This window comes from Myotis lucifugus, unplaced genomic scaffold (assembly GCF_000147115.1).
Source record: "Myotis lucifugus unplaced genomic scaffold, Myoluc2.0 scaffold_54, whole genome shotgun sequence".
Lineage (NCBI taxonomy): Eukaryota > Metazoa > Chordata > Mammalia > Chiroptera > Vespertilionidae > Myotis > Myotis lucifugus.
The window spans coordinates 84,134-99,858 of NW_005871102.1; the positions used below are offsets into that span (position 1 = coordinate 84,134).

Genomic DNA, 15,725 nt, shown 5'->3' on the forward strand with positions numbered 1-15,725 from the left:
TAAATCATGTGCCTAAATGGCCTTAAGTTCCTTTTAGGACCTGTGTGGGCCTCTTTGTTTTTTCTCCTACAGGCAGGTAGCAGCAATGTGTACCTTGAAGCCCAAGAGATGGCCAAGGAGTACTGTTTGCACAGTGGGGGTTAGGGAGTGGGTAGATCGTGGTTGCATTGCCTATAACCTTGCTTTGGAGGCCCCTGAGACGTCAACAGGCCTTAGACTAGACTGCAGAGGTAGTGGGTGGCCCATTCAGGGATCGCAAAAGGCTGTTGGCAGTGGTGGAATCTCCTGGAGCAAGAGCTAGACTGGTCTCAACTTGAGTTCTGGGAGTTTTGCTAAAATCAACTGACTTCTGGAACATAATGAGCTTAAAATTGTTAAAAAAGCTATTTAACTTAACTACATTTTAGGGCAGTAAATGAATTTGGTTCTTCTTTTGTGAAAATCCGAACAGAAACATTGGTTCCTGTTAATACATGGCGAAATTGTGAGATTGTAATCTCTCTTCCAGGAAACCTGTCTAGTCATTAAGCTGGTTTTCTTCGATAAGTGGTAAAATCTTTTATTTGTGGTCAAAGTGATTGGTCTGTAGAGCTACACAGCTGGTAAATACATCAAGTGCCAATGGGACTTCAATGTTGGTATACAAATCAGATGGCAATTTAATGGGTATATAATAGAGAGGATGATAATAGAGGTTCATTTTATTAGGCATTTAAAATAGTTTTAAGAAATGGAAAGCTGGAGGGCAAAGCAGATGTAAGAAACAATTGGGGGGCCCTGCCGGGTAGCTCACTTGATTAGAGTGTCATCCCAATACGCCAAGATTGCAGGTTCGATTCTCAGTCAGGGCACATACAAGAAGCAACCAACGAATGCATAAATAAGTGGACTAAAACAACAGATTGATATTTGTCTTTAAAAATCAATAAAAAAAGGAACAATTGGGAGGACTGGTGTTCTGAGCCTAAACAATTTGTAATGATGCATTTTTTTTCTCTACCCCTCTCCTTTGCATTTACTGCCCCCCCTTTTTTTTTTAAAGAATCCCTATGGTCAGTCACTTTCTGCCTGTAAAATTACCGTTGTCTTTGTTATTTACATTCTACTTTTAGGAATTTGAATGATGTGGGACTCCTTACCAGAAGAGTTAGAATCAAAGCTTATTGTTTTCTGGCTGTGGCTTGACTATAAAATAAGAAAGGGCAAACATAAAAATTTTTCCTATTTATAATCTGAGGATTAGGTTAAGAAGTCATTAGCAGGGAAGGTATGTCCAGTAATTTCATTTGCAAGGCACTTGGTTAATGAGTACACTACAACCATTTCTTCAGATCCACCCAGCTCACTTAAAGGCACATTGTTTTTGTAAGTCGGCACACAGAGCTGTCATCGTCCTCTCCGGTTTAATGTTTAAAAGAGTCACTACACAGCTTCTTACAAAAAGTTATTTCCCATTGCTTGTAGTAGAATTCTATTTTATTGTGATGTGATTGGATAGTAACATATTCTCATCTAATACAAGGGCAGGAGAAGGTAGGTTAACCAGGAAAGGAGTTACTGGAGATGTTATTGCTGTGAGGAAAAACCCAATTAACGGTGGGGGTTGTGGACAAGGAGCTCCCAGTTCCTGCTGGAGATCTACAACAGATTAGGCTCAGGCCAGTAGACTTCTGCTATTATTCATAGAATCACAGGATTACAGACATGGAAGGATTTTAGAAATTGTCTAATCTAACACCCTCATTTAAAAAAGAAGGATATTAAGGTCCAAGGTCACTCTGTCGTTAGAACCTGAGCATCATAGATAGCCCTGAACTTCTAAATCCCAGATGGTGTCTGTTTTTCGTTAATAATTCGGTATATGTTCCGGAGGTAGTCTTTTTAAAAAGTTGTTTATCTGTAATATTTCAAGGGTTTTCCATAGTTTTCATGGACGTGCAAGCCTGTGTTTACACTCTTCGTTTTGTCTTTATTATTGTCAGGGTATCACAGTGATATAATAGGTAGTTAAACAGGCATGAACAGAGTAGGAACAAGAGACCAGGTACTGAAGGTCGCCAGGGAAGAAAGCCCTCACAATATGCAAAACTGGGGTGGGACCTGGCCCCAAGCTTACCTTTCCTCCCCTGGCGTGTTGCTAGTCATGTCATAGGCTCCCACAGAGGAGGAACAAGGGGCTGGAGGAAAGCCTCATAGGACTCCTATGGATGACCGCTCCCTTAAGCATGAAGCCCTCAAGACAATGAGGTTCTGATCTGCATCAAATAATTTTAGAAACAAAGCCTCAGGTCTGTTGACCACAGAGACAGAGTTTTGGTCAAACCAGCGATAACATCTAGGCTTCAGTTGTGTTTCAGCTCCAGGCCCTGAAAACCAGCAAGGCCAGGCTGGGTGACGCCATGGCGACATCAGGACCAGCTGCAATGACTGATGATTCCCTGCCACAACCCTGAAAAGGACACAGCTAGAAAGCTGATGAATATTCCCCCAAGCCCTCCTTTAAAACCCCAATATTTAAAGAACAGATAAAACCCCTGAAGATGAAGAGCCCAATGTGTCCTCTCTCTCTCTCTCTCTCTCTCTCTCTCTCTCTCTCTCTCTCTCTCTCTCTCTCTCTCTCACCTGTACTCTTCCCTTCTCCTTTCTCCAGGCGTGTTTTCTTTGCCTTTCTTTCTCCTAAGTTCCAAGGGCTGTAACATGTTTCCCGAGTCCACACAGCCTAGCTGGCTCCCTTCTTCTATGGCTCACTTCTACCTCTGAGACTTTCTAAATAAAATTTTGCTTGTATTTGAGTCCTGGGTGTGAATTCTTCTTAGCCAGAACTGAAGGACAAAGGTCTAATATAACATCTGGTGCCATTCACTGTTAACAAAAGTAGGAAAAATCATTAAATCATTCCTTTTTTAAAAAATATGGGTCTCTTCTCAATGATTTGTGGGGCCCATAAAAAATGGTAAATCCTGTAATTATTTTTGTTGTGTTTTATTTACTTTGTTAAATAGGCACTTCTTTCACATAAACCTCTGCTATGTTTTAACATTTATTTGATAATTTGTAAACACATTTATGCAATCTACATATGTGTCAATGTGTATGCCACCTGTCATTAATAGGAATGATTTGGGATTTTATTTCATTCACTGTTAATTTATTATAACCAAGTTGTTATTTTAAAGCATCACCTGATATGTAGTTTTTTCCATTGTGTTGGCTGGAAATCTAATTCTGCTAAAAGAAGAGGGAAAACAGTATAATGGAAAGGACCCTGAAATAGGTTCCAATTTCCATTTGGTTGGCCACATGACCTTGGGTAAATCATTTAACTGTTTTCAACCTTGGGATTATAGCACCTGTCTTTCCACACTTCTGAGGCTCTTGTGAGGATCCAGTGTAATAGTGCCTGTGGAAGTATTGTGAAACCAGTGCTGTACAGATGTAAGTTAGCATTCGGCCAGAGCATCTGATACATTCTTCTTTTATCTTGTCATCTCTTTGAAGGTAGAAGAAGCAGTGGAAAGAATTGCAAAACTGTTTTTTGTAATGACAAAGAATGTATTGATGATATGAACTTCAAAAGAATTCTGGGCAAAGGTGGACTCATTAGAGTTATAATGTCAAGGCAAGGCAGTTTGGGGTATCATTTTTTTTAAAAGGATGTTTTAATAGGTTTAGAGAAAAAAGATATTTTAAAAAGAACAATGACTCATGAAGATGGTTGATAATAAACAAACAAGAAATGCTGATGATTTACTTGTGAATGATCTAAACGGGAGTGAAAGTTTTATGGGCAAAGCGATTTATCTAACAGACAGTGATAGAGACAACGCAGAACGGGAAGCATACAGACAATAGACAAAATATCAAGGGATGGGCATGCAACTAAGGAGAATACAAGAGTCGTATTTAGAATGGAGTTGGTGACTTTCAGGTAGTACAACTGACTTTAAAATACACCTTGAACAAAACGTATTTCATAGTTAGAACAATGGCTCCCGGCTACTCTGACTCTCTGATTGGAAGGTTTAGGCAGGATAGTGTCAGGGAGGCTAAGCTGAGAATTAGCTGAAGTTTTTGAAAAGGTGAGGGCAAACAAACAAAAACAGGTTAAAGACTGGAGAAAGGGCTTTTTGTTTGTTTTCATTAAAGCCTCTTCTGGAACAGCGGTTCTCAACCTGTGGGTCGCGACCCCTTTGGGGGTCGAACGACCCTTTCACAGGGGTCACCTAAGACCATCAGAAAACACATATATAATTACATATTGTTTTTGTGATTAATCACTATGCTTTAATTATGTTCAATTTGTAACAATGAAAATACATCCTGCATATCAGATATTTACATTACGATTCATAACAGTAGCAAAATTACAGTTATGAAGTAGCAACGAAAATAATTTTATGTTTGGGGGTCACCACAACACGAGGAACTGTATTAAAGGGTCGTGGCATTAGGAAGGTTGAGAACCACTGCTAGAATCTTATGTTCTAGAAGATAGATGGGGATAAGGCCACTGTTTAGGATGCCAGAAAGCCTCCTTAAGGCTATGCTTTACAGGAAATAGATTAACAGAGACCAACTGAGTAGTCGCCAAGGATTGTGGTAAAAGGTGAAAGATGTGGGTTTAGGTGTCTATTTCTAGCATTACTACTTAGTATACTCAGTGTAGTACTCTCAGTGCCTGCATGCACGTCTAGCTGTGCGGTAGCCATCCCGATCCGAGCTTAAGCCTCATTTTGTATTCCTCTGAATTAGGACTTACCAGCCATAGTTTGCATATTCATAACGATACTGAGTGCTAAAAAATAGGGTAAGGGAAAAAAAATCGATGAATAAAAGTACGAGTACCAGTCTCTACTCTCCAAAGCATCCCTAGTTATTTGCAACAAGATCAATGAATCAAACGATGATCTTGGGTCCAGTTCTTCAGATATCTATTCTCAAACAGTGTGGGGTCTACCAATAAGAGGGCCAGAGGAAGAGAGAGGTGGCTGAACATGAAGGCACCTTCCAGCGTGCCTGGGGACCCCTTATCAATCCTCTCCTGTAAAGCTGTCACAGAGTGTCCTAAAATGAGCTGTTTATTGGGCCGCATCCTCATTTACATGCCATGTGCAAGTTCTTTAGAGCTCACATCAAAAGAGAAAAGTGGACCCTGGCAGCAACCCCTTGTGTGAGGACATATTTAAAGCTTAGTTGGATATTGTACTGTAAGGAGGACGCTAAAAATAATGTTCATAGTGGATCTGCGTTCCAGTTTCATTTTTAAAATTTTGCTTTTTAAAGCTAAGTTCAGCCTGGTATTGGAAGTACTCATTCAGTGAATTTATATAGAAGTTGCATTTCTGGCCAAGTAGAAAAAAAATAAAAAGACTAGTTGCTTCATTTTCCTAGAAAACGAACAGATGCTTTCCTAGAGATAAAACCTAATCCAGTTTATTTCAAATTGAGACGGTGACTTTCCTGAAGCAAAATTGGCTTTAAAATAGGCATTGAACAGAACATATTTGAGAGTTAGGCCTTGGCTCAGTTGGTTGGGCGTCATCCCATGCGCCCAGAGGTCTCTGGTTCAATCCCAGTCAGGGCACATGCCTGGGTTGTGGACTTGATCCCCAGTGGGAGATGTGCAGGAGGCAGCCAATTGATGTTTCTTTCTCATAGATGTTTCTCTCTCTCCCTCTCCCTTCCCCTCTCTCTCTAAAATCAATAAAACCATATTTAACAAAATAAATAAACGTTAGAACAACGGTTTCCTGCTATTCCCTGGTCGCCTGGATTAAAAAGAATTCATTTAAAAATTTAAATGTCATTTGACTTAACTTATAAACAACTTCCAATGGGGAAGAAAATCAGTTAAGTTGGTCTTTTAAAATTTTTGACACTTCTTCAAAATAAGTTTGATAATTACATAAGTGACATAGCCTGTGTGTGTGTGTGTGTGTGTGTGTGTGTGTGTGTGTGTGTGGAGGGTCAAGGTGTGTATAAATCTATTTAGGACAATATTATTTTGGTCTTGATAACTAGACACCAATCACAGCAGCAAAAGTAGTCAAGCATTCTGAATTGAAGGCAAAATAACAATGGATGTGGTTATTGAAAAATCTGGTCTTATAAATACATTGGTTTCTGAAAACCTTCCCATGTAAGTGGGTTTATATGGCTTTGTAACCAAATTGTTCTGGGATAACCAATAGCTCACCCAAGAGAGGAAGAGCATCAAAGTGAAAAGGACACAATGATCAAAACATCAGATCTAAGAATTTCTCATCCAGGAAATTGGAGGTGGTTGATGCCTATAATATAGATTTAGAGCTGGGGCTGGAGGTATAAATTTGGTAATCATCATATAGAGTACATATGTAAGCTCTTTCCAAATTATTTTAAAATAACATTTTTATTTTAGAACAGTCTTAGATTTACAGAAAAATTGCAAAAACAAGTATAGAGAATTTCCATGTACCCTACACTTTATCAAACTTTCATTGTCTTTGGTGATATTGACAATTTTGGGGAGTACTGGTCAGGTATTCAGTAGAAAGTCTCTTAATTGGATTGGTCTGGCGTCTCTTTCATGGGGTATTTGTATTTTGGAGAAAGACCACAGAGAAAAATTAACATTTCATTACATCGTAGCAACATCAATATGTTGATGTTGACCATGATCCCCTGATTGAGATCCTATTTGCTGGGTTCCTCCCTTTCCATTCTGTGCTCTTTAAAAGGAAATCACTGTGTACAACTTACACTTGAGTGGGAATTATGCTTCATCTTCTGAGGGTGGGTTATATACGTAACTTACTTGCAATTCTCGGCAGATTTGATTATTCTCCAGTAATTAATTAATTAATCCAACCATTTAGTTATATCAGTATGGACTCATGGATATTTATTTTATATTCTGGGTTATAATCCAATACTACTTTATTTTGTTCTCAGACTGTTCCCCTTGGAGATCTTGCAGTGGGCTTCTGTGCTCAACTTTGACATATTCCCATCATTGTGTTTGTGTGTGTGTGCGTGTGCGTGCGCGCGCATGCACACACGCACACGGGCATGTGTGTTTTGAGCACTTTCTTACTTCCTATTACTGTAAGATGCTTCAGGATCACCTTTTATATTTCCTGGCCTTTTATATTTCCGGAATTGGCTGTTCCTCCTTTTACTGGACAATGGTGTTAGAAACCAAGATCTGGATGCTAGGTGTGCTCATTACTACTGGTATATAGTTGCTTCTAGGCCCTCTCACCTGACAGAGCAAGGTTATATATACATGTTTATACACACACACACACACACACACACATAAGTAAACATATACATGTGTATATATATATATATATGCCCATGTATAAACATATCGATAAATATTTCTGTGTGTGACATCAGTATCTATGTTTAACCAAACTTGAGTCCATACTGATGCCTCCAACTCTAATTCATTACCATATGGCTAAATTTCATAGGTCAGTTAAAAAAAAGGCAATGACTGTTGCCTCCTTTTTACTTTGTCAAATCTGGACAGTAAAAATGAACAACCAAACAAACAAGACATCCATCAGGTAGGATTTGTTTTGCTCCTTTCAAATGTCAAATTTAAATTTCAAATGATGTTCCTCTAATTAATATAAGCTATTTCCCCCTAATCCACTTTTATTTGAAGGCTTTTTCCCCCTTAAACGACGTTAGCTGTTATCTTGCTCCACAGATGCCCCCACAGACCTTTCATGGATCAGCAGGGGTGTCAGAGACTTGACTGTAGTGAGTAGTCATGCCTTTCAGTAGTCAAGCCTCCTGCAACAGAACAGCCGTCTAATAGAAAAGCTGTCTGCATTGCACTGTAGTTAGTCACCATGAGAGGTGAGACTGAAAACCTAGGTTAGCACATGCTGTTCCATGATGAATACTTCAATACCTGCAGAATGAGCAAAAATATGCATCTTCCCAAATCATCTCATTCATTCATGTGAAGATATCGAGTCGACCATCTGACAAGTACTCCCTTTACTGTTAACAACCTGGCATTTTCTATATGAACATAATGAAATGTGATCTGTGCCCTAATTGGCCAGTGGTAGTAGAATTTAACCTTGGTTTTATGACTTTGTCCCAACCTTTTAAAAATAAAAACTTATTTTTAAATGAGTACATATCTCATTATTTTTTTTTATTTTGGACCGAGCTCCATAAGTAAGCATTTTATCGAGCACACGAAGATGGCATTTTGTGATCCTACACATCTTGCCCCATCCCCTGTGACTCTGAATAAGACTGAGATGAAAAAGCAATTATTTTAAGTGTTTAAGATATAAATAAAAGATTGAATATATTTATGAAGATTTAGAGATTTATAGAATTTGATCAGAAGATGGCCATTTCATTTTCTGAAATTTGTTTCCCCCCTTATTAAAGAAATACATGTTCATTGAAGAATATTTAGAAAATACTGATAAAATGATAAGAAAATTAAAATCACCTATAATCTAGTCACTTAGAAGTTAAGTACTTTAAACAATTTGGCATAGATTTATCTTATGTTCCATTATGTTATATATTTATTTTTTAAATCCTCACCCAAGGATATTTTTCCATTGATTTTTAGAGAGAGTGGAAGAGAGAGAGAAAGACAGAGAAATATTGATGTGAGAGACAGACATGGATTGGTTGCCTCCTGCACATGCCCCGACCAGGGTCCAAGCCAGGAAGAAGCCTGCAATCAAGGTATGTGCCCTTGACGAATTGAACCCAGGACCCTTCAGTCCATAGGCTGACACTTTATCCACTGAGCCAAACTGGCTAGGGCTTATGTTCCATTATGTTATACTGGTATGCTATATGACTTAAAAATGTAATTACACACACACACACACACACACACACACATCATACTCAATAGTTAGGTTTGTTAACTTGCTTTTTCACTTTAATAGTAGAGAGTGAAAGTTTTTTCATGTTACTAACTCTTCTGTTCTTAATGATTACTACTAGCATTCCATTGTGTGATAGGTTGACCCCTCTTTTGGATGTTTATATTTTTTCTAATCACAATTTCATTTTAAGTCATGTTAATTCAACAGGGGGTTATGCTATTGACTTTTTAGGAGACAGGGATGATGGGCTTTATTTGAGACTAATGTGATGTAGGGGGGCAGGTGGGACCCTGGGAGCCAGTATGCTGGGAGCCAGTGCCCTGGGCACCGTCGCTTACTTGCCTAGCTGGGCTGTGGGCTGCCCTGGGCCCTGTTTGCTCTGAGCCCAGCTGAGGGAGCAGTGGCCTCAGTGGTATCAGCAGGAACAGAGCGGGTTTCATCTCTGCTCTTTGTGTTGGATTTGGTGCTGGTGTGCTGTCCCCGCTGCTGCCATGTGATGGCTCATAAGCAGCCTTGCACACAGCATCTGTAACTGCCTTTGAAAGCTCTATTGTGAGATGCTGCTGAGTTTTAGCACAGAGGAGGTTTTTTGCTAGTGTGTTGCTTTTAGTTTCTTTCAAACGTGAACGTGCCTTCCTCTGAAGAATCCTAAGTAAGGAGAGCACTAGCTTTGAGAGAACTAAAAGACGAATTGGATTGTCCTTCCTCTCAAGCCTCCTGCAGCAGAACAGCCGTCTAATAGAAAAGCTGTCTGCATCGCACTGCAGTTAGTCACCGTGAGAGGTGAGCAATGAGTGGGAGTGGAGTCCGGGAAGGTTTCAGAAGTGAAATGATATTTGAATGGGTTGATAAAGAATGGGTAGGATTTTGAGAGGAGTAACAGGCAGGATGCACAGAAATGTGGACATTGGAAGTTACTCAGGGTTTGTTTTTTTGTTTATTCATAAAGCATTCATTGAGGGCCTATGGTTTCCCAGGAATTATACGAAACTCTGGATATACAAAGATGCATTAGACATGGTTCCTGCTTTCTAGCAATTGACAGGCTGGTTGGGGAGATGGAAAAATGGACAAACATATGTACTTGGCTCTATAATAAAGGTTTCTAAAAATAATGAGTTCAGCATAGAGATATCAGGGCCCAGCCTAGGCAGGTAACAAAATCTTGTTGGGGCTGTTAGCTGAGCTGAGTTTTGAAGCTCATGTGGGCAAGGGGGAGAGTACTCCAGATAGAGGGAACTGCATGTGCAGTCAAGGATGTAAGGAGGAAGATGGAATCTGCAGGGCACTGCTCAGAGTTCAGGGTGCAGCAAAGGAAGTGACTGGGATGTGGAGAAGGACTGGCAATAATGATTTATGAGGGCTTGTGTTAGGACAATAAAGGATGGGTAGAGAATCAGGATGCCTTTCAGATTTGTACTTGGCTGATTGGCTGGTGGTGCCATTCATGATGATAGGGGGTAAACGAAGAGGAGCAGATTGGGACATGAGTGTGTTCAGTTTGGGACATGATGAGTTTGGGTGCTTATGCTATGTTGATATAACATGTAGAAGCCTGGAGCTCAGATTCGTGAAGGGGAACCACTAGCAGGGAGTGGATGAAATCACTGTGGTAGAGCACGCAGAAGGAGGAAAAGCGGGAGGGAGTGCAGAGAGGGAGGTTAGCTGAGAGAGATCAGGAGAGAGCTTTGCCTAAATATCAGGTGTTGCTGAGAGAAGTAAGACAAGTTCTGGGAGTCCCACTATTTTTAGAAATAAGACGGTCATTGGTGATCTTGGTGAGGGCAGATTTAAGGGTGAGGTGGAAGATTGACCTGAATGTGAGTGGTCAAGATGTGTTAGAAGTCAAGGAGACATGATATTAGAATCCTCTTTTAAGAAACTTGGTGTGGAGGGAACTCTCATGGGACAGGTTACCTTACGTCTCTGCCCGGTACCCAGTGGGTGCCGTAGACTGGACTGCAGGAGGAAAGCAGGAAAACTGTCTCATCCTGGAGAAGACATTAACTTTATCAGCTTTGGAGTAGCAAATATTCATGTTCAGATTAGCGAAAGTAATATAGATTTAGTTGCATAAAATGTAATTAAAGAATTTAAAGTGCTTCTATTTTGTTAATATTTTCTGCTAATGTTAGAATTCTTGTGTTATAAATGCTGCTTTTCATCTAGTAAACCAAGAGATTTCTTTCTATCTTTTCTTCTCTCACTTCCAAATCTCATATTTTCATATTCAACTGACTGGTGTTTGTTTATTTGTCTATTTATTTATCCCATATTAATATTAACTACTAACAATGCAGAAAACTATTCAATGATGAAAAATAATTTGTGTTCAGTTATTTTAAAGTATCACGACAATAATTAATACATAATCCTGCATAGCCTATCAGATATTTACATTTTTTAGCACCTTAATTTCTGAGGCCAGAAGGCATCCAATAGATATTATCTCTGCAATATTCTCTAATCTAGTATATTCTCTAAATTTGAAATTTCCTAATATGATCTTTCTTAACAGCAAGAAACCCATAGTTCAAGCTGTCATTCATCACTGTTCTTTTATATGCAATGCTTTAGCCATATTAAATTATTCAGCCCTTTTCTCCCTCCTCCCATCCTCTCTTCAGTCCTTTCTCCCTCCTCCTCTCCCCTCTCTTCAATCCCAACTCCCCTTCTCCTCTCCCCTTCGCTCCCCTCCCCTCTCCTTATCTTCCCTCCCTTCCCTTCCACTTTTTCCATCTCTCTAGTATTTTTGAGCACCTGCTACCTGCCATGTATGGTAGTGGGGAGAAAATAAAAGACATAGGACTTAAACTGGATACTAATATCCCCAGTTATGGAAGTGAAAACAGGAAGCCTTAAGATTGCTTAGAATACCAGGGGGTGGGATTAGCTTCTGCACATCTTGCTTACCTTCCAACATCAGAGATTGATAGGATATTGGAAATGGCAGAGGCATTGGAAGACATTGGTTCAGTCCTCATATTTTAAAGACATAGAAACTGAGTCTCATAGATTAGATGATGTGTCGAGGTCGCCGCTGGAACCTAAGCTGGTTTGGTGACCAGCTCTCTAAACCTCCTTCTCTCTCTTCATTGTGATATCGCCTGCCCAGATCCCATGTTGTCATATACTTTTTATATCTGGTTTGTGCTGTTAAATACCTCTTTTTGCCACCCATGCACTGAACTGTAGACTTTCACCATTATCGGTTTTGCCACTTGCAATTAGAACTGGAACAATTAGAGATGCGTCAGTGGAAAGGCAATGAAAGAGGGCCATTAAGTGCTGATAAATGCTTCTCCTCATGGGGAGGGAGAGCTTTTCTTTTCTGAATATTTGAGCTCTTTTCACTGGTGCTTTCAAGTGGCTAGAAATAACACTTGCCACACGCTCGTGGAATACTCTAGATGCCAGGGGGTTCATTTCACTCCCTGTTTGAATTGAGCGCACTGTGGTGGAATGTGTGTTGACTCTTTTGTTGGCTGAAAGCTCTCATTCCATGGTTTTCATTAACCTTTTCCATGGGCTGCAGTAGAACAGTCGTGAGAGCTCTTAAAGAATGAAGCCTTTAGGTAGCTGATGACTTTTGAGGGAGAGATGAAAAGGTCAACGTTAGAGGTGTGTATTTGGACATACTTTCTTTTGCACACCACCCAAAAATCTAGATATACAGTGTGACAATAGAGCCACATGCCTATGGCTAGCAAAAAGTAACCACTACCTGTTGCTATGGGGATGTAGCAGCTTCTGAAACAAATATGTGTAATAATTCCATATTTTAGGGTAACTGACTACTATTTCTTCTAAAAATAATGATAATGATGATGGCAGTTAACACTTACTGCATGCTAGCTATTATTATAAGTAATAATCATCCCTTAAAATTTATTTTTCCAATAGATTTGGCTTTAATTCATAGAATGTTGGCTATATTTGTACATCAAGTCACCATTGAGCATCTTCTTCCTTGTGCCAGGCGCTGTGCTGAACACTGGCCTTACAGAAATAGATCCCTGTCCTAAGGGAACTTGTCTAGGGGAGGGGATAAGACGGGTTCATGGTACTCTGGAATAAAGAGGAGGAACACCTAACTATGCTGGCATATGAGGAAATGCTTCCCACAGGAGCTGTCAGCATTCTGTGTTTCAGGGCAAGGTGGGTAAAGAAAGGTGCATTGGGGAAGGGCTTCTGTGGTAGAGGGGTCAATATAGAGGTCTGGGATTAGTGTGAAGACACTTGGGAATAAAAGCCTTGTGTAGGGGGATAATGGATGAGGCTTCCAGAATGCTAAGAAGGAGTGGGATCCAAGGGTCCACTTAAATCCCTCCTCAAAAGGGATTTAAAAAAACACACACATGTATTTTTGTTGATTTTAGAGAAGAAGGGAGAGGGGGAGAGAGAGAGAGAAACATCAATGATGAGAGAGAATCATTGATCGGCTGCCTCCTGCACGCCCCCTACTGAGGATCAAGCCCACAACTTGGACTTGGAATTGAACCATGACCTCTTGGTTCATAGGTTGATTCTCAGTCACTGAGCCACACCAGTCGGGCCCTCCTCAATACTTAATCAGACGCTTGTTCTATTAAATATATAGTGTGACTGTGGCTCTCTGTTCTGTTTTAGTGGGTAAACTAACCTATTCTTTTTTGGCTTTCAATTAAATACCCATTTTTTCTTCCAATCTCTTAGAAAAAGTGAAAACAGAAGAGCACCCACAGTATTGACTAGGGTAGCTTACTTCTACTTTTACATATGTTCTTCCCTTCCAGCCCCCTGCCAAGGAACAATAATAGACATTCAGGACCAAGGACAGTAATTGGGCCATTCTCCAAGTCAGGCCTTAGTAGGGAAGGGTTGGCCATGCCCTCGTCATTGGATACGTGTTCTCTTGCCCTTCTTCTCACTGGATGGTGCCAGAGAACATTCTGAGATTCATGTATGGGCTTCATGAAAAGGGGCAAGGGAGGTCTTTTGGCCTCTCTGGTACTAGCCTTAAGCCTGCCTCTTAACTAAGCCAGAGGGTTCCCTGTGGTCCAGCCCATGTTTCCAGGGCTGGGAAGGGGATGTATTGGGGTTTGAGGCAAAAGCCATTTGGCTTTGTCCTTTCTATATACATCTCTTTTAGAAACCTACAGGAAGAGATAACATATAGGTCCAAATATTTAGCATCCCGGGTTCTCTTATTCTTCTTTGATCTGTAGTACATCTTCTCAAGGGGAGAGGGGGGACGATATTGCCTCCAAGGGGACAAAAACTTTATTATTTTTATGTAAAAAGCACAGATGTACATACAGTACATATATACAGTATATTCGTGTATATAAATTTAATGGGGAGAAATCAAATGGGGAAATGTTTAATAAGGTTCCCTAGGGGGCCCTAATAAAAAGACGGCTGGGAAACACTTTTCTAAAGCACATGTGCCTCTCTCTCTCTCTTTCTCATTCTCTTCCTTAGGCAGTACGGGGCTGGTCCAGTGACTCCGTGCCAGCACTGTCCCAGACACCTTGTTTTCCTTTGTTCTGCAGCCCTTAGCCCATCTTCCAGGTTGCCTGTGGGTTAAGGAGGTTGCTGCCACTCTGCTGTCATGTATCAGTGATGGGGAGAAGAGGGAAAGGCAAAAGGTGCACATCAGCTAAATCAGACCCTTTGAAGGGAAATATCCTTGACATCACTCAACAAGCTCTAGTGACATCTTACTGACTAAAATGTAGGCATGTGGGCACCCGGTTTGCAAGGGTGGCCGGGAAATGTAAATTTACTTGTCCATTTGGTACTCAAAGTTGGGTACATTCCCATGCCCAACAAAATTGGGGTTCTGTTACTAAGAAATAAGGGGGAAATGGATATCGGGCAGGCAACTAGCAGTCCCTTTAGTGGTCTCTTGCCATTAATTTGCATGGCAGATACCCAGTGTAAAGCAGAGTCTGTGATTTGGAATAGAGCAACAGCTAAGTGCTTCTGCTTCGTACTGTAACTCATTAGTCTGGTGTTCTAATTCTTGGCAAACTGACTCTGTGAACCAGCAAATAAAGTGGATGAAGGAAGCAGGCGTCAGGTTCCTGAGGGAGCCTCTGGGAGGGTCTGACACATGGGTTTGTAAACTTCTTCAACCAGTTAATAGACCTCCGACTCTGAAACTTTTGCATTGTGAATGTTGCAGTGGGAACATGAATTATTGATTAATTAAATTCAATGAAACCATATTGATTAGAAATGTTAAGTTTTGTGACTAAAAGTCAAACATTGAAATTTCTTAGGTATTAGTGAAAATAAATAAATAAATAAATAAATAAATAAATAAATGCATCACATTTCCTGCAATCGGATTTGTGACTGTATGTTTTTCAAATGAAATTCTATCATTGTTCATTGAATATTTCAAATTATAGAGTAACTGATAGGATAAATGCATTCTTTTACAAATCTATAAGAGCTAACATTTTTACACTGAGCCAAGAGTTTAGGGGAAAGAAGTAAACTGCAGTGGAAAATTTCCAATGAAATCTGTGGATTTTTGCATAATGACTTCCTTCAGCAATTAAAGTGGCATGGCAGTGGTTGGCAAAGCTCTGGGATTGGGGCATGCAAGCACAAGGCCATTTAACAGTGCCATTGTGTTCCGTGTGTGGAATACGTGACCTCAGTGCTTCCTGGGGCAGGGCGTGGGCAGTAATTGGCAGTGATTGTCTCTGTTTCTCTCTCTCTCTCTCTCTCTCTCTCTCTCTCTCTCTCTCTCTCTCAATTGGGTTATCATTTTGAAGGTCTGGGAGATAGTAATTGTATAGGGATTACTTTGGAGCTCATCAAATTATATTTTGAAGATAATATTTTAGAAGAGACTTCTCTGTTTTT

General features: G+C 40.2%; 1 protein-coding gene across 1 annotated transcript in view; it reads left to right on the forward strand.

The window, feature by feature from the left end:
- The first annotated feature begins 12,924 nt into the window (after window positions 1-12,924).
- Window positions 12,925-15,725, forward strand: part of DNM3 (dynamin 3) — a 300,862-nt gene continuing 298,061 nt past the window's right edge. Inside the window, exon 1 of the mRNA XM_023753926.1 lies at window positions 12,925-13,022. Within this exon, the coding sequence (XP_023609694.1) occupies window positions 12,925-13,022 (98 nt within the window). The remainder of the gene's footprint in view (window positions 13,023-15,725) is intronic.